We start from the raw sequence: 23,304 nt of genomic DNA on the forward strand, positions 1-23,304 counted from the left end.
CATGGGATAAGAACAAATACAAGTTTCTACTTAATATGGTTTTCATGATGATTAAATGAGTCATTTCATACATAAAATGTTTAAATATGAGTGTGCTGTTGTTATGATTGAACATGTAAAATATGGTAGGGGACTGTATGGATTCTTTGATTAGCAGACTCAGAATTTTAGAGTTGCCAATTTAACCTCTAGTTTAAACATAAGGAAATAGAAGCCGAGAGGTTAACTTGCTCAGCCATCCAGTGAAAGAACTGGGGCTATGCAGCCACAATTGTGATGTCATTTAAGGTCAGACTCTGAAGTATGGAAACTTACAGAGCAGGCAAGCAGGGAAATAGACCTCTAAATAGTTAATTAAGTCGAGTAATGAATGCTCTGTCTCCAGAGATCCTTGGAACCTTATTTGACTATAGGCCTGATTATAAAAGAAACGGGTCTTTTCTCTAACTTGTAGCATGTTTGTGTTCAGGTGTAAAGTTGTGTTTTTTGCCTTTGTAATTAAATGTAATTAATTTGAATTCTGCCCAAATTGCTAGTACCACATATTTACCACATAATGCATAATAAGCACTATTTTTGTTAAAAATTAGAATTTTTTTAATATCCCAAATGTGTGAATTAGTAATACAGAATTTGTGCCAGTCTTATCTTATCTAATAAAAGAGTAATATGCAAATTGACCATCACTCCAAAACACAAGATGGCTGCCCCCATGTGGTCAAAGATGGCTGCCCCCATGTGGACACAAGATGGCCGCCACAAGATGGCCAGCAGGGGAGGGCAGTTGTGGGCAATTAAGGGTGACCAGGCCAGCAGAGGAGAGCACTTAAAGGTGACCAGGCCAGCAGAGGAGGGCAGTTAGGGGGATCAGGCCTGCAGGGGAGGGCAGTTGTGGGCAATCAGGCCAGCAGGGAGGGCAGTTAGGGGTGACCGGGCCAGCAGAGGAGGGCAGTTGGGGGAGACCAGGCCAGCAGGGGAGAGCAGTTGTGGGGGGGAACCAGGCCTGCAGGTGAGAATAGTTGGGGGGGACCAGGCCTGCAGGGAAGGGCAGTTGGGAGGGACCAGTCCTGCAGGGGAGGGCAGTTGGGGACAATCAGGCCAGCAGGGAGGGCAGTTAGGGGTGAGTGGGTCAGCAGAGTAGGGCAGTTGGGGGAGACCAGGCCACCAGAGGAGGGCAGTTGGGGGATACCAGGCCTGCAGGGGAGGGCAGTTGGAGGGGACCAGGCCTGCAGGGTAGGGCAGTTGGGGGGGACCAGGCCTGCAGGGGAGGGCAGTTGAGGGGGACCCAGGCCAGCAGGGGAGGGCAGTTAGGGGTGACTGGGCCAGCAGAGGAGGGCAGTTGGGGGAGACCAGGCCAGCAGGGGAGGGCAGTTGGGGGTGATCAGGCCACCAGGGAGAGCGGTTAGGGGTGACTGGGCCAGCAGAGGAGGGCAGTTGGGGGAGACCAGGCCAGCAGGGGAGGACAGTGGGGAGGGACCCAGGCCTGCAGGGGAGGGAAGTTGGGGGGGACCAGGCCTGCAGGGGAGGGCAGTTGAGGGGGACCCAGGCCAGCAGGGGAGGGCAGTTGGGGGGGTCAGGCTTTCAGGGGAGGGCAGTTAGGGGCAATCGGGCCAGCCAGGGAGCAGTTAGGCATCAATCAGGCTGGCAATGGAGTGGTTAGGGGGTGATCAGGCTGGCAGGCAGAAGCGGTTAGGGGCAATCAGGTAGAGGCAGGTGAGCGGTTGGGAGCCAGCAGTCCTGGATTGTGAGAGGGATGTCCAACCGCCCGGTTAGGCCTGATCCTAAATTCGTGCACCAGGCCTCTAGTATACAACTATAATTGTGCTCATGTAAAATTTCAAATGGTTATAGTTAATAGAATTCTGGGCCAGTACAGGACTGAGAGGCTGAGGTGAAAAGTAACTGTAATTGCTGAGCATTGCCTGTAATGATATATGGTCAATTCAGCAGGTTTTCACAGGAGTATATTCACTTCTTTCCTAGAGAATTATGTATGTAGTTATAAAACTTTATATTTTTGCCATCTCTCTATGAATTTCACCTAACCCTCCTGTGATGATTAATTCTGTGTCAACTTCACCAGGCAATGCTGACTCAATTTTGGTTAAACACTAGTCTAGATGTTGCTGGGAAAGTATTTTTTTTTAGGTGTGATTAACATTTAAATCGGTACACTTTGAATATAGCAAATAATGCTCCATAATATGAGCGGGACTCATCTAATCAGTGGAAGGCCTTAAAAGAAAAGACGGAGGTTCCCTGATGAAAAAGGAATTCTTTCTCTAGTCTGCCTTTGGACTCAATGCTGCAACATCAACTCTTCCCTAGGTTTCTAGCCTGCTGCCTGCACTGCAGATTTCTGACTTCCCAGCTCCAACAATCATGTGAGCTAATTCCTTAAAATTGGCAAAACCATTTCTAGCTCTTAGAAACAGCCACAAGGAAGAAGGAGTCCATGTTCTGTTTTATGAGGATGTGATGCCTGAATCTATTGCAGACATTTTGTGGACATGAGGGAGAGAATAGCCATCATTTTATTATTATTATTATTGGCTTACTTTTGCCTGGGGAGAAAGGCATCCTATCTTTTTTTGTTTTGTTTGTATTCTGGATGAGGATAATTTTTATCCTGAAAAAGGAGGATGAATACATATTACTGTTGCCTTTGAACATTCCTCCTGAGTTGAATCCTGCTTCTTACATCTGCTCCACAATACAGCAGATTCTGATCCCAGAATCTCTCTGTTCTCTTAGGCTGACTGAGTTCCACTTTCTTGGAAGTCCTCTTCTAGTACATTCCAGGCTGTGGCTTTTTCTATTTCCTATGTCTACTCAATCCTATGTGATTTTTTTCTTCCAGAAATTTGTAGATATCTCTCTTCATTGGTTCCCTTTGTCCCATTTTTTTTTTCTTGTCATGGCTGTGGGTTTATTCCTTTTTGTATATCTATACATTGGAAGGTACACAGGTTAATGCTTGTGCTTAGTTGATCATTATGACTATTTCTTTTATAAAGTGGTCATTATAATGAACTCATGTTTATATTGGGGTTATTATCATTTTGGAAGACATCTACACTAATAAAAGAGAAAGATGCAACTTGACCATACCTTTGTGATGCCCACCAGCCAATCAGGAGTGAGTATGCAAATTAACTCAACAAAGATGGTAGGTTAATTTGCATACACAGGCGCCTCTCTGGGCCTCTGGGCAGTGTGGGAAGGCAGAAAGGTGGCTCTGGGCTGGAGCAAAGGCGGTGCTGGCAGCCAGGGGAAGGAATGCCCATTCTTGCATGGATCTTTGTGCATCGGGCCTCTAGTATCTACATATTAAGATAACCCAAATAATTTTTAAAAGGCAATTGACAAGGAAAAATATTTGCTACCCTTTTTCAAATATATAGCAAATATTTTTCCTTGTTAATTGCCTTTTAAAAATTATTTGTTTTACTTGATGTACTGAAGATTTTATTGTAGTGTAGTAAATTTTATCATCTTCTTTGTGGACTTTTGTGATAATTGGTGCTATTTGACTTTTCTCCCAAAGATCAGATATATATTCACTATATATTTTTCATTCTCCCTTCCTCCCTTTCTTCCTTTTTTTCTTTCTTTTTCTCCCAAAGATCAGATATATATTCACTATATATTTTTCATTCTCCCTTCCTCCCTTTCTTCCTTTTTTTCTTTCTTTTTGGACTCAAATGTGCTGAATTTAACTAATAACATTTCTCAGTTCATGGTACGCTATCATCACTGGTCCATGCAGAGTCCCTGTTTGTTATTTTATTAATTTTGTTCTTTCATCCTTCAGCCTCAGTGCCACTTTTCTCCCCAGCCATATACATTTATTTTAGTGTATCTAGTACATGTTCTTTATTTTGAAAAACATTCACCATTTTTTTCTCCATCTGGAGTTAGAGATTAAAAAATTTTTAAAGACATCTAATTTTCTCAGTACCTTTTGAACTATCATTTGAACTATAATCTTCATCAAATGTGAGGTACTAGCCTTTCTAACCTGTTACATTTGTCCATCTGTCTGTTTTTCTGTGGTAGGGTCATACTGCCTTAATTGTTATATAATTTTAAAAACATTTTACTATGCAGGAACAAAAATCATATGTAATGTTCTGTCTGTATCATTTAATTCGTTTCCTTTTAAAATATGATAGCCAAAGGGGGCATTTTAAATAGCACATCGATGGATGTTAGCAGAGCCAATTGCTAGTCTCTGTCCCCCAAGCCAATCATGTGCAGTGTTTTGCAGATGGTGAAAAACATTATGGAAGATGTGTCTTTAGGAGCAGAAGCATATTCAAAGGAAACAGATGCTCATGTGTTTTTGTGAACTCTGGTTTAGAATTACTCAAGATGCCTACTGTGATTAATTCTTGCAACCTTAAGTTGTGCTTTGTCAACTTGTGAGAAAACAATTTCAAATTTCATTCTGAGAATTGATGAAATAGGAGCCAAGAATGAAATCAGGTTCTCACCCTATTTCTATCCATGTTAAACAGTTTATCTGGAATTGATTTTTATCAACAGTGTTTGCCTTTTTTTGTGTGTTTATCTTGGGATGTAGTTTGAATATGGTTCTTATTTGATGAAATATGTAGAAATATTGTGCTGGTCCTGAGAATCAGATTTTGGGACACAAAATGGTGCCTTGTTCCATGAAGCAGAACTGAACAGGGGATCCAAATGTATTGCTATAAGATGTGAGCATTTTAAGTCCTACAAATAATCAGTACTACAACAATGAATTAGCGGGGGGTTTACACATAGATGAACACATGACACTTAGGTAATTTATATTTAGTTCAATCTTCTCACTGGATGCCTATAATCTTTCTGGGTATTATCTATGTTTTAGTTAATTTGCTAAAATCAGATAGTTTAAAAGCTATGAAAATAATAGCTTATCACAATAATGATAAGCACTTTGTAGAACATTGAATATTAGAGGAATTTTTCTTTTTAGAAAAGAAAGCTTGAAGCCAGACAGGTCAAGTGATTTTTCAGAGTTACTTAGTAGGTTAGGGTGAAGCTGGCTGCAAGTCCAGATCTTTACCCAAGCCCAGTGTGCGTCTGCCATCTGGGAACTGCAAAATGCTTTCTGTGAGGACGCCTGGCAAAGGCCGCATGGAGCACTGTGTGGTGAAGGTTCCTGAGGGTTGGTAGCCAGCCTCACAAGTCACAGGAAGGACTGGCAGTGCTGGCCTTAGAGAGAGGAGTGGTGAGACATGAGGCCTCTGTCTGTTCTTCTTGTGTCACACCTCGCTCACTTAGAGAGACCAGTTTGCATCTATTCTTATCTTTGAAGGGTTCCACTTAGTGTAGGTAGAGCTCCCTTTTACCCAATTTAGGGACAGCATGAAGGTAGCACAAGTGCACAGATCAGAACACTTAACATTCCAAGTGTCTTCAAAAAGTCTCATTTCTGCTTTATTTGAAAACTGGGTGTGAGCCCAGAGTGCGGTTATTCTCATACTGATTTTAGGGGTTTAAGTTCATTACAATTACAGAGAGGAGACAGAGCTCATGAAGTGGAGTGCTTTGTCCTGGCTGCTGTTATTCTTTGCACCTTCCTTTCTCATCATTTCCTACCACCCTTGGAGTGTCGACAGGTATCTGCCAAGCAGGCCGTGGTGTCTCCTGTTATGAGCTGAGTGTGAGATAAAACCAGCAGCTGATGGCCCATTTTATCTGCCTTTACAGGCACCAGTTAAAGCCTCGGATGACATCTCCCTTGATAAGCAGAACACACCGGTTGAAACATTTCAATAGAATGTTTTGATGTTTTGCTGGGTTTATCTTTCTTTTCTAATGGGCACTTGTACTGACTCATATTTCCTCGTTAGTTTTCATGCTTTACAACCTATCTGGCTGGCAGATTGGAGTAAACAAGAGAGACACTAGTTGTATACAACCAGAAATGAAAAGATGAATTGAAAATTGTTCAACAAACAGGCTAGAAAGGTGAAAATTGACTCAAAAAAATTTGTTATCTTTAGATATAATGGAATAAAAATTAGTGATTTTTACTCCAACTCTTTAATATCTAACCAAAAGACCAGTGATATAGCAATTTACCTTACCCATCACCACTAGGAATGCGTATTGTACCAAGTTGTATGTTATACATATTGTACATGGGTGATATAAATGTTATGAGCTGTCCTTTGTATAAAGGATGACACTAATGTACTATGTATTATTTGGAAGGCAGGTGCTATAAATGTTTTCAAATGTTGTGGTGAAGTTTTGTTATGCTACTTACCTTCAAACAACGCTTTCCCTATGGCCATTGGAGATACAATGAAGAAAGCTTACATGGCTGAGAGATGCTATCTGTGATCCTGGCAGGAATGGGGCCTTCTGGCTCATCATATTATATGACCTTGACCTTCTCATCTCTGTGTGAAACAGTTGAGTTTATTGGATTGGAGATAATAAAGTTGAAGTTAGATACACACTTCTTACTTGCTTTTCCTAGAGCTTTCCCTGCCCCCCCCCCATTAATAAAAAATTCATTTGAAAAAATAAATACAAAATTGTCATATGTCTGCAATCCACTGGTGGCTCTAAATTATGTTAACCCTACCTCAAATCACAAGCTGTGGATTGCTTATTCCTCTACTTCCCTGAATTCTAGTCTGTTAAACCAAATGAACTTTGTAATAATAGTGGGCACAATAGAGCATATTTTTCATCCTTTATCACCTTGCTATGAATTAATTTATTGCTTCCCCTTGGGTTACATGATTTTATATCAAATTATTTTCATGTGCATTTTAAATTCAAATACGTGCTGGGTTTTATTTTCACTGTCCTTTTTCACCTTGTTCTAGATTTTCTGCGCACAAAGAATATTTTCCAAATGCAGGCACAATATTTGCCTATGATGTATTTTCAAATGTGTGATGATAGAATTTCAGTCCCCTCCCCCCCAGTTTTCTAAAAAGGGATAATTGTTGTATTATTGAATTTTTAAGATAAGCTGCCTAGTACATTATGTGACTCGCATAAGTATACCAGATGGATCATATTGTTCAGTCTTCTGAACACACATACTGATAACATTATCTGCCAACATTTCTTTTTCATCATTGCAAATGTTCTACCTGTTAATGCCTCATGAGATTTAGAAGTGTATCTTCTAATTTTCTTACTTCCTGGAATTCACACCTATTAACTGCAATCAAGTATTGACAAAAATAGCTTGAAGGCTGCCAAGAAGACAGCACAACTTTAACATACAGAGAATTAAAAGCTTTTATAAGAGAGGAAATTTTTCCACAGATAAGAACTTCTAATTTCCATTTCCCCTCAACAAAAGGTTGTTTCTTATATTGTCCACAAACCTGAGTCCTTCGACAGATTTAACTATATAATGAAAGAGGAAAACCCTGGAAATGATACCAGTCTCCATAAGCCTGGTTTGAGACCTGGAGAGGGGGTAGATGAAGTAACAGCCAGAATTTAAAGTTAATGGTTAAAACCTTGCTGAAGATTAATGGCTGATTAGTGTTTCCCAGAGTACAGTGCAGATTTGGCAATTAGCTAATTCAGTAAATGGAGAAGGCGCACCTTGCACTTTGTGGCTTGAATCATTTGCTTGGTTGTCCCATTAATTAAATAAATTGTGAAATGGTCACTTAGCCACTTAATTTCCTCATGCTCTGTGGGTATAGACCGAAGGTGAGTTTTAAATAAAAGCGTGGCCCATCTGAAACATGCATCAGAATTATCTGCAGTCACGGCTAAATATGTACATTCCAGAGCCACTATGGATCATTGTCATTGTCACTATGGATCCTCGGTGGTTCTTATGGTGCCAGATGTTGAGAACTACAAACCAACCAGATGCTCAATGACCTGCCTGAGCTCTGTCACCAAGATGCCACCTTTCCTGTAATAGATCATCCTCTTTATCACTTTTCCCCTTGTTCTTTTTTTTTTTTTTTTCCCCCTTGTTCTCTACTCTCACCACCTGTGCTGTGACAGACGAGCCCTTCCCTCTTTACACCCTAGAACAGCCTTGGGCAAACTACGGCCCAGGGGCCGGATCCGGCTGTTCTATCCGGTTCTCTTGCTCTCCCCTCCACTCCTTTACTTTGAATTTATATTAGTTCACACAAACACTCCATCCATGCTTTTGTTCTGGCCCTCCGGTTCAGTTTAAGAACCCATTGTGGCCCTCGAGTCAAAAAGTTTGCCCACCCCTGCTAGAAGTTAGTAGTGCTGCTGTTAGGCCTTTCTAAAGAGAAATGTATGTGAAATGAGAATTTTGAACTCATGGAATTATATATATATACTAGAGGCCTGGTGCACAAAATTCGTGCAAGAGGTCGGGGGTCCCTCAGCCCGGCCTGCACCCTCTCCAATCCGGGACTCCTTGGGGGATGTCCGACTTCCAGTTTAGGCCTGATCCCCAAGAGGCAGTCAGATATCCCTCTCACAATCCCGGACCGTTGGCTCCTAACCGCTCACCTGCCTGCCTGCCTGATCGCCCCTAACCACTCTGCCTGCCTGCCTGATCACCCCTAACCGCCTCTTCCTTGGCCCCCGCCACCATGGCTTTGTCCGGAAGGACATCCGGAAGATGTCTGGTCTATCTGGTCTAATTAGCATATTACCCTTTTATTAGTATAGATGTATATATCAGAGTCAACTCTTCATAGCATTTGAATATTTCTTATAAATTTTTATCCTCATATTTATCCTATAAGATATACCTTGGAAGGATTTACTATTGTGATTTGAAAGATGAGTTAAAGTAGGCTAGGGGGTTAAGAGACTCATAGAACCATATTATATCCTGTGCCTTCTGTGAATGTCGTGAAAACCAGGAAATGTGAATTATCTCAGCACCCCTAATGCCTAGCACATTGCCTGGACATAGGTGATGCTTAATAAACATTTGAATGACTCCATGTATCATGTATCTTCTCTGGCAGGCCAAGGGCAAGGGCAGAGAGAGCACTCAGAGCAGGGGGCTGCCTAGATTGCTGTGAATCCTGAGCCCGTGGAGATGAGACCCACCTGTTACTCTAGAGCCGTGGTCGGCAAACTGCGGCTCACGAGCCACATGCGGCTCTTTGGCCCCTTGAGTGTGGCTCTTCCACAAAATACCACGGCCTGGGCGAGTCTATTTTGAAGAAGTGGCGTTAGAAGAAGTTTAAGTTTAAAAAATTTGGCTCTCAAGAGAAATTTCAATCGTTGTACTGTTGATATTTGGCTCTGTTGACTAATGAGTTTGCCGACCACTGCTCTAGAGAGTATATCAATGTAAATTTTTGCATCTTAAACTGCTTGTAATGTGTCTTGTATAACTAATTTATATTTATTATAGCTTGCTTGCTAGAAACCTTTAAAGGCACGATTACCCTGTTAATTAGATGCATGCAATTTAATTTTAATTTGCACCCTCAAAGATACTGTTTCTCTTTTCCTCCCTGCCTCCATTTCTCCTTCCTTCCCTTATTTCTTTTTCCACATCTGACTCTTACAGCAAATGCACAGTACACTTGCTGTGCTCTGACTTGGAGTTTTGATGCTGGCAGCCAAAGCTCTAAGACAGTGGTCGGCAAACAGCGGCTCGCGAGCCACATGTGACTCTTTGGCCCCTTGAGTGTGGCTCTTCCACAAAATACCACGGCCTGGGCAAGTCTATTTTGAAGAAGCGGCATTAGAAGAAGTTTAAGTTTAAAAAATTTGGCTCTCAAAAGAAATTTCAATCGTTGTACTATTGATATTTGGCTCTGTTGACTAATGAGTTTGCCGACCACTGCTCTAAGACACAGGTTAGGTTGAGACAGGTGAAATTACTCTCCTGTTGCAGAGCTGTAACAGATACTTCTAAAGTCTGGGCTTACTTTCCTTCAGTTTCTTTTCCCTCCTGAAACAGCACTGAAAGAAACTCCCATAAAACATCTGATTGTGTTCTTCACTTCCTTTCTATTTCCAGCCACCTGTTCTCTTTTTCTAATTAACCCCAACACAGCAAAGGGAGCCAAGATCCTCAAGGTTATATAAAAAAGGTATAATAACAAAAAAGCCTTATATACTAGAATTTTGCCCGAGGAAACTCATGGTTGAAGAAGGAGTTTTGTATTTCTTTGTGCAATTTGTAGATGAAGCAATGAGGACTTGTCATCTCATTCCTCTGCTTTAAAATAACTGATTGAATATGTTTTCCTGTGTGCTCAGAGGGAAAGCCGAGGCTTGTGCAGGTGAACTTGAAAGGCCCAGAGATTCACACGCAGAGCCTCTGGGACAGGGGCCTTCTCAGCCCCCGAGAGTTTATAAATGCCTGGGGAGTGTGTTCATGGCCAACGGTTGGCCAATGGAACAAACCACTGGGGGACGTCACTGGACCTAAGTGAAGGGGCTTGTTTTCACACCACCTTGTTCTGAAAAGTATTTGAAACCTAATGGAGAGAGCTAAGAACTGATCATCAGAGGGACTGACAGGGACGCAAAAGGAGAGAATGGAGAAAACCAGGAAGATAGGAAATGAGAGATAGAAGCTTAGTGCAAATTTAAAAACTGGTAATTGGCCTAGTTATGTGGCCTAGAAATTGGAGCAGCCTTTCTGATATTCTCACCAAGGAAGGTTTTGAACCATCGGATGACATATTGGATTTCCATTGAAAAACATTACTCGGGCTGCTGTCAGGGCAGCAAGTGGAAGGACAAATAGAAGATATAATAACAAGACAGTGATTTGATATGAAAAATCAGTTAGGAAGCAAGTGAGGGCATTCGTTTACCTATTTCCCATTTTGGGCAGAGAAGAAAATAACCTCTGGGCTCTGTTACTAGCTGCCAGCTCCTCACCTTCCGGAAGACCAGGCAGCAGCAGGAGGGGGTACTGGGAAGGACTCCTGAGCATACAGTTCTACCCCAGCTCTGGACTTACTGAGTAGGACCCCACATGAGTGACTCCCTGCAATATTTGAGCCTTTTGAAAAATTGAGAGGACTGATTATTGTCTCTGCTAAACTTTTAAAGCCTTAAAATATTTTTTCATACTTACAACTGTGAGAAATCTTAGGCATTATATCCTTCCTGAAGGTGACAGTTTGATTTGGCTATCTTGTGCAAACCCGTCATACGGAGGCATTTAATAAATACTTCATGGGTGACTAGGAGTAGGGGGTAGAATTTGAGGATAGCTGGTGGAAAACTTCTTGCTCCATACCGCACCTGGCTGCTACCTGCGTTCCATCATTAGGAATTAGTTTAAAACATCTACCTGGCTTTCATTGCTTCTACATCTGCCGTCTGGTGTGGGAGCCATGGAGCTGTTTTAAGGGACAGGGACGCTGGGTTCCACCCCACTGTGGTGGTTGGAATATGCCATCTTCTCTAACTCCTGCAATTTTCAAATGTATGTGGAGGCTGTCGTGATGAATACCATCCAGATTTATCTGAAAGCATCACTGAATTCATAGCCTCTTTTTGTCATTGTGTCATGAGGGGATAGGTGAAATATTTTGACATTACAAAGGAGTCATTTTCAAAAGGTGGGGAGCTGCTCTTCAAGGAGAGTAGAAAGGTTTTACTTTATGTCAGAGCATAATCTCCTTCTGAGAGTCTTGCTATGTACTCACATCCTCCAGGGATGATGGTTTCGCTTTGAGACACAGCGTAGTTAAGATGTAGACGTGTACTCTCTGCTGACTTGTCACAGCTGGGATTTGATTCCGTCTTCAGCCGAAAGATGATGATGGTGAAGGCTGTGCTCTTCGTTGTAGGGAGGACAGTGTGAGAGGATTTTTTAAAGCATTTATTTAAAATCACTCAAAAAACTAATATTAATTCCTCCCTCCTTTCCTCTCCATAGTGGGTGGGAAGGGAGAGCATGTGGCTAGTTTTGCCCAGGAACTCAGAATATTTTGTGAAATATTTAAGAGATATTAAATATTTCGGTCAAGCAATTTTCATCTGAATCAAGACAGGAAACCTCTGGACTATATTCCCAGTTGCCCCTGAACTCTTGGGAGGACATAACTGTAAAGGTCTGTGTGAGGTTTTATGGTCAGACAGTAAGTACCATGGTGAGCTAGTTGTGCTAAGTGTGTTTGATAAGATAAAACCACACCTTTGTCTCATGGACATTTCAAGGATTTCCCCTATAGTAACATGTATTTACACACTGACACAGCCACACATTCACACACACACACACACACACACACACAGAAAACACACAGAGACATAGAAAACACACACACACAGACACTACCCATCCCAGGAATCAGGGCAGGCCACTTTCTGCCAAAGGACTTCCTGTCCCTGAGTCTGTGGCAACCCTAGGAATGGCCACCAAGGGGCAGCAGAGGCTGCAGAACTGGGCAGTGGGCAGCCTGGGTGGTGGTGGACTGGCCACGGAGCCTCTGCGGGGAGGTTGTGTCAGGGGGTAAAGGCCTGGCTCCGAGAGTGGGAAGAGTGTGTCATCCTCAGGGTTCCAGGGTTTGTTCTGTGTTCTATTCAGGTCTAGTACGGCCACTTTAATACACAGGCTCACACGGTGCCTACGTTTTCTGTCGCTTAAATACCTGACTTCCGATTTCCAGACTCCTTTCTGGCATACCCCTGGGGCAGTAACGCAGGAGCCCACAGTTAGGGCCAGCCAGGTTTGTTTGGTGGTTTTGGGAGGGGAGAGTGGACACTGGGTGACACGGCCACTCTGAAGAAGTGAGCAGTTAGAGAAGGTGAGAAGGCAGGCAATGGCCTCATCCCCATCTCACCCCGTTTGATATGAAAAATAGGCATTTTATCAGCCCTGTGTAAATGTCATGCACACCCCAGTTTCAGAACAAATTCTTGGTTTCCCTTTTCTCTGATTGCCATTCCTAAACCCTTCTTCATGGAAATTCTGAAGCTGCTACTAACAGCAAGAAACTAGGAACTGGGAGGAGTTAGATTTCCTGAGTGTTTCTGGATGAAAGGGGAAAAACCTGCAGCTAAATTTTGCCGAAACCTGTGAGGTCGTTAAACCATCCTTTTGGGCCTCTCTGAACTCGTAACCCAATCTTGATTGCATTGTTATCTGAGTGTTCAGAAAAGAAATACTTAAAACATTTCCAAGATAGCATTTCTCCTGCCTCAATTTCCTCAAATGAAAAGCCTTTTAACTGTGTGTGTGTGTGTGTGTGTGTGTGTGTGTGTGTGTGTGTGTGGTGTGTTTCCATGACAATATACACTTAGTTTAATGTAGCCTGATTTATCAAATTTTTCTCAATGGCTGTTGCATGATTTTATCCTGTGTTTGATTGCTTGTAGCAATTGGCTATGCCATATAATCTATGGTGTAGTAGGATGTGCCATCTAGGTTTGTGTAAGTCACTCCACAATGTTTGCACAAGGACAAAATTACCTGATGATGGTTTTCTCAGACCACATTCCCATTGTTAAGTGGTGCACGACTGCACTACAGCTTTATCCCTGGTATTGAAAGCTGCTAAATTAAGTCCTCCCTATTTGTTGTTCTTTTTCAAAATTACCTCTGCTCTTCTTGGCCAAAATACTCAAACTTGACTTCTAGATTATAATTGTCTTTTCCTTTTCAAGTTTTATTGGGACTCAAAGGCTGTGACTCTCTGTTGCTGGGAAGTCACATAACTTGAGCTTGCTCAGTGACACAGCAGGGCAAGCAGGATGGCTTTCTTAGCTATCGGTGTAGATGAATGAGATCTAACATCTGGTCCTTCATGAAAAATTCCTGTATTTATAGAGCTGGAAAATTGACTATCATTCCATTAATTAAGGGACCAGAATTAGTTCTTGTTCTCTGCGTTCCATAGGCTAGTCATTGATGAATGATAATGTCTTTATCGTCTCAAGCAATCAGTGGGGAAGATAAAAATATGCTCTGTGGTCACCATCAGCCGCACCATGTGTTGGAGAGTGTGGGCAGGTAGTGGTGGCAGAGCCCTAATAGGCACTTGCATATTTAGTGACCCAATGGGGAGAGACAGTGCCTATGACAAAACCTCTGCCACATTCTCTGTGATCGAGGGAAAAAATCACTAACCGGATTCTGCCTCACAGCGGGAATGCTAACCTTTTCTAAAACCCACCTCACTGGAATGTAATAGGGTTAATGTAATAGAGGCAAGTGGCACTTAGATTCTTAGGGGAAAAATAATGTAAATATTTATCAGGAGGATCTTCCTATGGTCGATAGAAGCACAATTTTAATTATATAAATAAGGAACTAAGACCAGTTATTAACCACATTGCAGTTGAGTTCCTCAGACCCTTTCCCCTGGTCTGGTGAGGATGGCACCTGGAACAGCAGGCTGGGAAGGGTGGGGGGAGGGCCTGGAGCTCAGGGGAGTCTGTGGAAGGCTGGCCCTTTGTGTGGGCTGCGTGTCACAGGGAAGCATGACCCAGGGTGCCTGCGTTTGTGTGGTGTTGGGAGGGGGAAGGAGGGTAATGATTTGAGCTGGAAAGACACAGAAGGCAAATTTAGTTACTTCACATTCTTGACTTCAATGCATTTATAATGAGCATTTAGAGTTTAAAGCTAATTACATCAATTCATCATCTTTTGTGAAATACCAAAATGATCTTGTAAATGCTAATTAGGCTGAGGACATTTGCACCATTTAAAACCAGGCAATTGGCCTAGATTTATTAATTTCAAATAAATGTAGTGCATGTAAGTAAATGGCAAAACCAGGATTTTGTGGCTGGCTCTGCCTTCTGTCAGCTGTAATGCACTTTTGCACACTGTACTTATATGTATATATGTATTTAATTTAATAAATCTTCATTGTTCAGATTATTACAATTGTTCCTCTTTTTTCCCCCCATAGCTCCCCTCCACCCGGTTCCCACCCCACCCTCTGCCCTTACCCCCCCCCCCCACTGTCCTCATCCATAGGTGTACGATTTTTGTCCAGTCTCTTCCCATACCCACCACACCTCTTCCCCCCCCAAGAATTGTCAGTCCACTCCCTTTCTATGCCCCTGATTCTATTATATTCCCCAGATTATTCTGTTCATCAGATTTTTTTATTCACTTGATTTTTAGATTCACTTGTTGATAGATATGTATTTGTTGTTCATAATTTTTATCTTTACCTTTTTTTTCTTCTTCCTCTTCTTAAAGAATACCTTTCAGTATTTCATATAATACTTGTTTGGTGGTGATGAACTCCTTTAGCTTTTTCTTATCTGTGAAGCTCTTTATCTCCCCTTCAATTCTGAATGATAGTTTTGTTGGGTAGAGTAATCTTGGTTGTAGGTTCTTGCTATTCATCACTTTGAATATTTCTTGCCACTCCCCATCTGGCCTGCATAGTTTCTATTGAGAAATCAGCTGACAGTCGTATGGGTGCTCCCTTCTAGGTAACTAACTGTTTTTCTCTTGCTGCTTTTAATATTCTTTGTCTTTTGCTCTTGGCATTTTAATTATGATGTGTCTTGGTGTGGTCCTCTTTGGATTCCTTTTGTTTGGGGTTCTGTGCACTTCCTGGACTTGTAAGTCTATTTCTTTCACCAGGTGGGGCAAGTTTTGGTCATTATTTCTTCAAATAGGTTTTCACTATCTTGCTCTCTCTCTTCTTCTGGTGGGGGAAGTTTTGGTCATTATTTCTTCAAATAGGTTTTCAGTATCTTGCTCTCTCTCTTCTTCTGGCACCCCCATAATTCTGATGTTGGTATGCTTGAAGTTGTCCCAGAGGCTCCTTACACTATCTTCATATTTTTGGATTCTTTTTTCTTTCTGCTTTTCCGGTTGAGTGTTTTTTGCTTCTTTGTATTTCAAATCTTTGACTTGATTCTTGCGATCCTCTAGTCTGCTATTATATCTCTGTATAATATTTTTTATTTCAGTCAGCGTATGCTTAATTTCTAGTTGGTCCCTTTTCAAATCCTCGAGGGTCTCACTAAATTTATTGGCCTTTTCTAGAAAATTCTTGAAAAACCTTATAACCATGGTTTTGAACTCTATATCCAGTCGTTTGCTTTCCTCCATTTCTTTCATTTGTGATGTTTCTTTGTCTCTGCATTTTGGCTGCTTCCCTGAGTTGATAGAGTGGCTTTGTGTGGTAGGTGTCCTATAGGGCCCAGTGGCTCAGCCTCCCCAGTTACCTGAGGTGGACACTCTTGGTGCACCCCTTTGTGGGCTGTGTGTACAGTCTTGTTGTAGTTAAGCCTTGATTGTTGTTGGTATTGCTGGGGGGAATTGACCTCCAGGCCAATTGGCTGTGAGGATCAGCTGTGTCTACGCTGGGAGAACTTCTGTGTTGGAGACACCCTTATGAGACAAGACTTGCAAAAGCCTCTGTGCTCAGCTTGGATGGGACGGAGTCTTAGGGTGGAGCAGATAGCATTGGTTTCCCGTCAGCCCTGCCCTAATAGGCCCCTGTGTCTCAGTGTCCTGTGGTAATCGCTGCAAGCACCTCTGAGAGAAAGCCGCCCTCGAGTTTCGCCCACTGCCAGACAGTCCAGTTTCTCCCCGAATGAGTCTGGGTCCCCAGAGTTTTGCCCGGAACTGGAGTTCAGCGCAGTCGGGAGCTTTTGTCTCCCTCCTGCTTGGGAAAGCCAGCCGCGCACTCAGTTGCCAGTCCTCTCTGCACACACGTCTCAGTACCTCTGCCTCCTGCAGCTCCTCTGAGTCTCAGTGTGCTTTTCTCTTTCCTTCTAGTTGTAGAATTTCCACTCAGCCAGCCTTCCTGTGGTTCTGGATGATGTCCATTTTGTCTTTTAGTTGTAGTTTTGAAATTGTTGTGCGAGGCAGCAGTTTAGGTGTTTACCTATGTTGCCATCTTGGTTTTTCTCCCACACTGTACTTATATTAAGGGTCTCCACCAGGGCGTTCTCAAAAACCCTTTCCTTTAAAATGAATGCCATAGGAGCACCAGTCTGTTATTACAGTGGACAAAGTCAATCCTGACAATGCGTGGTCTGCCCACAGTGCCTTCCCAAGACAGGGGCCAGGCAGTTTCCTCCTCCTAAGTAGCTGTGCTCTTACCTCTTGATCCAGCTCTCAGTCCCCAGCTGATGGGCCCACACTGAGCCACAGGCATTTCAGTCTGTGGCTAGCCTCCCATGTGGCTAGACGTGACCACCACATGACTCAGTTTCCCCCAGTAGCAAATGAGCAGAGTGATTCTTGCAACTTCTATGACAATTCTTTAGAAGAAAATTGCTTTCCCTCCATTTTCTCTTTGGCTCCCTTCCAGCCCCAAATGGCATATTAGTTAACCAGCTCTACTCATGCAGCTGAGGCCAGGAGAGTAGGAAATGGCTGAGCAGGAAGATGGAAGGGAGTTGAGCCCTTAGATAACCTGGGAGAGCACAGCCGCCTACACACTGGGGCACCTCTGAGCTGTTATGCAGAGAGCAATAAATATCTCTCCCTTGAGTGAGGTGCTGTAGTTCTGTTTCTTTGTTATAACAGCCTAATCTGTATCCCAACCAATACACAATGGTGGATACCAAGTGCTCAGGAACTACGCTAAGTGCTGAACAGTTGTTATGTCACTTAATCCTCTAGCAACCATCCTAGTAGGTACTACTTGCCCGTCTTACTGATGTGCAAACAGGCTTAGAGAGCGAGGTGACTTACTCAAGATCACATGGCTATAAGTGACAGAAAGAACCTGAACGCTTGCTCAGCCAGTGTTGCTCAGTTGTTGAGTGTTGACCTATGAACCAGGAGGTCATGGTTCAATTCCTGGTCAGGGTACATGCCCGGGTTGTGGGCTCAATCCCCAGTGTGGGGTATGCAGGAGGCAGCCAATCAATGATTCTCTCTCATCATTGATGTTTCTATTTCTCTCTCTGTCCCTTCCTCTCTAAAGTCAATAATATATATATATATATACACACACACACACACACACACACACACACACACACACACACATATATATATATAATAAGTTGAACTCAACTCTGAAGTGCTTTAAAATGCACATTCTTAATTGCTGAGCCCTCATGTCTCTTAATATTACTCTTCATTCTTTTTCTACAGAGAATATTTAAAGAATTCTTCTCTGCTGCTTTTACAGTTTTAATCTGTTATATATCGTAGCTCTGGACTCCTTTGCTAGGTTTGGTGTAGATTGCTGATTTTATCCTGTTTTTTTTTTTTTTTTTTTTGAAGGGGGTGGAGAATGAGTATTGTTTTCTAGTTTTGGATAGACTCATCTTGCCTTGTTTATTAGTCTGTAAATCCCTCAGGAGATGGTGCTAGTGATACAAATGCTGAATAAATGACAATTATACCTCTAAAGGGATAAGCGCTGTCTGGTCTTCTAGAATGACTCAATATTCTCTTATGCGATGTTTTTCTTATGGGTGCATAAATTCTGTTGTTCATGAATCAATCCTGGCAAAAACCACCCTTTGCCAATTTAAAATACATTTGCATGGTAGCAGAGTATTTAAATAGAGTGAACATCTGAAAAGATGAATTTGAATAAGGAATGATGCCCATTTTATTTGTCACTATAAATATAAACAGGTGGGCTTTAAAATTTTCACGATTGCACTTTAGTCAAATGTTAGCTTCGTGATCATTCTGCTATATATGAATTAGTAATAAGTTTGATGCATAGTAAAATAAAATCCAAAATGACACTGCCTTAAATTTTATACATATACATATACATATACATATACATATACATATACATATACATATACATATATATTCTAATATAAAAGAGGCCTAGAGGTGAGCATTTAAGGACTAATATGGTCTAATATGGTCCTTAGAATCTTAGGGCCCTTCTAACTTTTTCCTTCCAAATCCCTGAAAATGGCTTCCATTCTAAAGGTTCCCTCATGGCCAGCCAGAGCCCCTGTAAAGACAGCCATGTGTCTGAGCCGCAGGCAGCAGGAAGGGAGAGGGTAAAGGGCCTTTACCTGCCTCTTCCCTTTTAAAGACCCTTTAGTTTGTTTAGAATTTTCACTAAACAAACTCCCACCCATTGGTTAGAACTTCCCTGTACCTAGTTATATAGCTGGCCAAATAAAATTAAGGTTTTGACTTGTTTTTAACTAAGGAAGAAGGGGAGGAGTCAATGTTGGGTATATTGCCTTGCCTTTCTAGTTAGAAAATTCCCACCATTCTAAGTCAGGGGTTGGCAACGTGGCCCCTGGGCCAAATCTGCAACATAGTTTTTTACTTTTTCTTGTAAATAAAGAGTTACTGGAACAAAGCCATATGCATTCACTGATGTCTATAGCTGATCTCATGCTACAAGAGCAGAGCTGAATGGTTTTTACAGAGGTGGTATGGCCAACAGCCCCAAATATTCCCTATCTGGTCCTCTATAGAAAAAGTTTGCCCACCCCTGTTCTAGATCATGGAGAACAGATTCTGATGAATGAATAGCTTCATTCTTTGGGATGCTATTACAGGAGCAGGGTTGCATTTAATATGAATTCAGTCACAAGCTATTTTTCAGCCCCAGTGAGCTCATATCTATTAGGCATATTTTTGGGTGCTAGCAACATAAAACCTGACTAGTGGCGGACTAAACAAAAAGGGGTTTATTTATCTCACATATAAACACATCTAAAAGTACATGGTCCAGGGCTGGTGCAGATGCTCAATGATGCCTTCAAAACTGGCTCCTTTTGTCTCCCAACGATGCCCAGAATGTTGACTTTCCTCTCTGTGCTTATTGTCAGATGGCTGCAGCACCGACAAGCATTATGTCTGCATCCAAGGGCGGGGCCAAAGGCCAAAGGGGCTAGGAGCCTCTCGCTTTCCAAAAACTCTCCCAGGGGTTTCCTTGGCCAAGACTATGTCTCATTACCCCGCTAGCAGCAGAGGATTCAGGGATGCTGAGAATATAAATTGGGCGCATTGCTGGGGCAAACAAATGCAGATTCTATTGGAAAAGGAGAAAGGGAGGCAAGAGGGGTATGTGCTACAGAGAGCTCCTCACAATTAACGGGGCCACCCTAGTATGTTCTTATAGTCTCCCCTTCCCTTTCACCTTTTCCACCTGCCCCTTCCTGTCACAGTTCCTGAAATTGATTTGGTTGTTTCACCTCCCTTCCATATTTTTGTCTAGGCGAGAAACCTGGAAATGAGCCTGAAGAGGTGAGGCTGCAGAATGCCAGCAAACAGATTGTGCAGAATGCCATCCTGCAGGCTGTGCGACAAGTCTCCCAGGAGAGTCGGCAGAGGGAGGAGAGAGACGGTGACAACCGGGGCAGCTTCCAGCTGGGTGTGGGGCAGTTAACCAAGAAGCATGAAAAGAAGTAACACGGTGGATTTGGCTTTTGTCATATGCTTGTCTTTCAGCCTTTCTCTTAGTATAGGATGCGTCGCCAAAATGTTGCCAGTAAAGCAAACCAAAAGTGCCATTGGCACCTAGCGGCAGAATGAATTCATACTAGCCCTGGCTGAGAAGCACTGTTTTGAAAAAGTGCGCTAGATGATTCTGTTTATATTAATGCAGTGCCTCTGAAACATTGTGGGGCCAAACCCGACATTGTAATTGCAGAAGTAGTTTTGCAGCACAATTTATTTTAAAAAACATAATTCTATCTATTGATTTCTGCCTTTTATGCATTCTTTCTGTGAATTTAACCAGTAGTCCTTTTTGCTGTAATATTGAGTAATTTCTTTGTTCATTATAGTTTTAAATGACTTGCTGGAAAGGGGAAAGATTGGAGTTTCAATCTTCAATATGGAACTGAAGGTCAAATTGAACAAAGGCAAATTCTAAGACTGAGTCCCTCAGGATCTTATATATATTATAAAAGGAGCAGATAAACTTTTCAAGATCTCAGTCTTTTGGTTTCAGTTGTTTGATAGTTGGTATTTACTCTCTGTGCAGAAATCCTTTAGAAATATTATGGATTTCTTTTCTTTTCATTTCAAAATTAAAATAAGACAATTACCTCTATATGTGTAAGTTGTCATTGACTCAGTTCTTTAGTAGCCCCATGAATAGCAACTAGAATTGTAGATTTCATCCTGGAGATACACTAGGGTCTGACTCCGGGGTGCAGTGCTCTTGAAAGGACCTCTGGGGCCTATAAATGCAGCATCGCCATTTGGCGATGCATTTGCACTAGTACCTTACTAATAAGAACGCCTCTTTCCCATCCACAAATTAGAATCATTTTCTTGAGATAATGAAAATCATACATATCAGGAATGAATAACACGTGTGTATATGAATAAAGCTCTCTATTGCAACAGTGTGACTGCTGCATCATCCCCATGTGGATAATTCAGATCTTCCTGGAGTTTTAGAATCCTATTTCCTGGGAAAGAGGAAGAATTTTACCTGGGTAAAAAACCTTTTGGTTTCAGAGTATTAATGGCTATATTTGATAGTGGGGGTTTTTTAAAGCCAAGTATTTACATATAAAGTATGACTGATATGAAGATATATTTATAAAATTTCAATGTAACATTTTCCATAATGGATACTATTGATAGTGTACATGAATGACAGCAATCTCTTAGAAGCTCTGCCAGACTGTCTCACACAATGCACACCTGTAATAAATTCATAGGAGAATGGCTGTGGGAGAAAGCAGAGGGGTTACAATTTAAATATGGTTTATTCATAAACTTTTTTCAACAGAACTCATGACAATCAAATAATGTTTAAGCTGAGCTGAAGGCATATCACTGATGTGATAGAATTGCAGTAGTAGATAGTAGGAATGAAGGTATTAAGGAAAATTATTTAGGAGTATTCATAAATAAAGTATAAACCCAATGCTTATAGTTTGCAAATAATCTGGCACTATGTCTACTAAACCTTCTGGATATAACCAGCCTTGGATCTTGCTGTCATATGGCGGAAACACATAAACATGCTATATTTCCTTTCTGGTGTGTCTTTGCTAATATATTGGGGATCTTTGGAAACATATGATTAACCTCTGTATCTAAATGTTACTTGTAAATAAAATACACCCAACTTTCAAATATGTTGTCATTTTAAACAAAAGTTTCCTATGTCCTACTTTTATGGTTCATTCTGCACATGGGTCTTACATTCATATGGTACCATGAGGTGTCCCAACATTGTTTTCCAAGTTCCTAAATATCATGACCTGGAAAAGTGCTTCTTCAATGGGCCTTCACTGTAACTGTCTGAGGAGAGTGGGGGACGATGCTTCCTGGGGCTTGAACAGAAAAGGACATTTGCTAAGAAGTGGCCTTTTGATCTCAGAAAGTAAAGATAAGCGTATTTGCAAAGTTGAGTGTCTTTCATGGTCTTTCTGAGATGGAAAGTCTACAGCAAGAAACAGAGATATGGGTAAGTTCTTCAAAGAAGAAAGTTAAGCAACCCCTGGACTCCAGAGGTAGGTTCCATATTGGCAGAATCTTAAGGAACTCAGTCATAAAAATAAATACATATGTTAAAGTTTTACTTGTATCCTATCTAATAAAAGAGTAACATGCAAATTGACCACACCTCTGCGACACCCACAAGCCACGCCCACCAGCCAATCAGGAGTGAGTATGCAAATTAACCCAACCAAGATGGCTGTGACCATGGAGAGAGCAGGAGGCTTGAGTTGCCCCTGGCGATGGAGGAAGCCAAGCTTCCTGCACACCCTGGCCGGCCCAGGCCTCTGCTAAAGGCTACAAAGTTTCAATTATAGAAGATAAATAAATCCCAGATACCAGGGCCTCTGCTTGGGTTGCCGGGGGGCGTGGCCGGCCTGCAAATCACCGCAGGCCCCTCGCCCAGGCTGCCCCACACCCCAAGGGAACCCCACCCTGATCCAGGACACCCTTCAAGACAAACCAGCTGGCCCTCACCCATGCACCAGGCCTCTATCCTATCTAATAAAAGAGTAATATGCAGATTGACTGTCACTCCACCACACAAGATTGCTGCCCCTATGTGGTCAAAGATGGCTGCTCCCATGTGGACACAAGATGGCCGCCACAAGATGGCCAGCAGGGGAGGGCAGTTGGAAGGGACCAGGCCTGCAAGGGAGGGCAGTTGGGGGTGATCAAGCCTGCAGGAGAGGGCAGTTAGGGGTGACCAAGCCGGCAGAGGAGGGAAGTTGGGGTCAACCGGGCCTGCAGGGAAGGGCAGTTGGGGGGGACCCCGGCCTGCAGGGGAGAGAAGTTGTGGGGGGACCAGGCCTGCAGGGGAGGGCAGTTAGGGGTGACCAGGCCTGCAGGGGAGGGCAGTTAGGGGCAATCAGGCTGGCAGGGGAGCAGTTAGGCATCAATCAGGCTGGCAGGGGAGTGGTTAGGGGGTGATCAGGCTGGCAGGCAGAAGCAGTTAGGGGCAATCAGGAAGGCAGGCAGGCGAGCGGTTGGGAGCCAGCAGT

The 23,304-nt window shown here is 42.5% G+C and overlaps 2 protein-coding genes across 4 annotated transcripts in view; both read left to right on the plus strand.

Annotated features, from left to right (window-relative positions):
* Positions 1–20,198, plus strand: part of ZBTB14 (zinc finger and BTB domain containing 14) — a 79,047-nt gene extending 58,849 nt beyond the window's left edge. For all 3 annotated transcript variants that reach the window (XR_013961578.1, XR_013961579.1, XR_013961580.1), the window contains one exon: positions 20,058–20,198. The gene's annotated coding sequence lies outside the window, so the exon portion shown is untranslated. The remainder of the gene's footprint in view (positions 1–20,057) is intronic.
* Positions 1–20,899, plus strand: part of AKAIN1 (A-kinase anchor inhibitor 1) — a 37,245-nt gene extending 16,346 nt beyond the window's left edge. The window contains exon 2 of the mRNA XM_080686972.1: positions 20,058–20,899. Coding sequence (XP_080543098.1) covers positions 20,058–20,251 — 194 coding nt within the window. The 3' untranslated portion in view covers positions 20,252–20,899. The remainder of the gene's footprint in view (positions 1–20,057) is intronic.
* The last annotated feature ends 2,405 nt before the right edge of the window (positions 20,900–23,304 follow it).

This window comes from Plecotus auritus (genome assembly GCF_963455305.1).
Source record: "Plecotus auritus genome assembly, chromosome: 8".
NCBI classification, from domain to species: Eukaryota; Metazoa; Chordata; class Mammalia; order Chiroptera; family Vespertilionidae; genus Plecotus; species Plecotus auritus.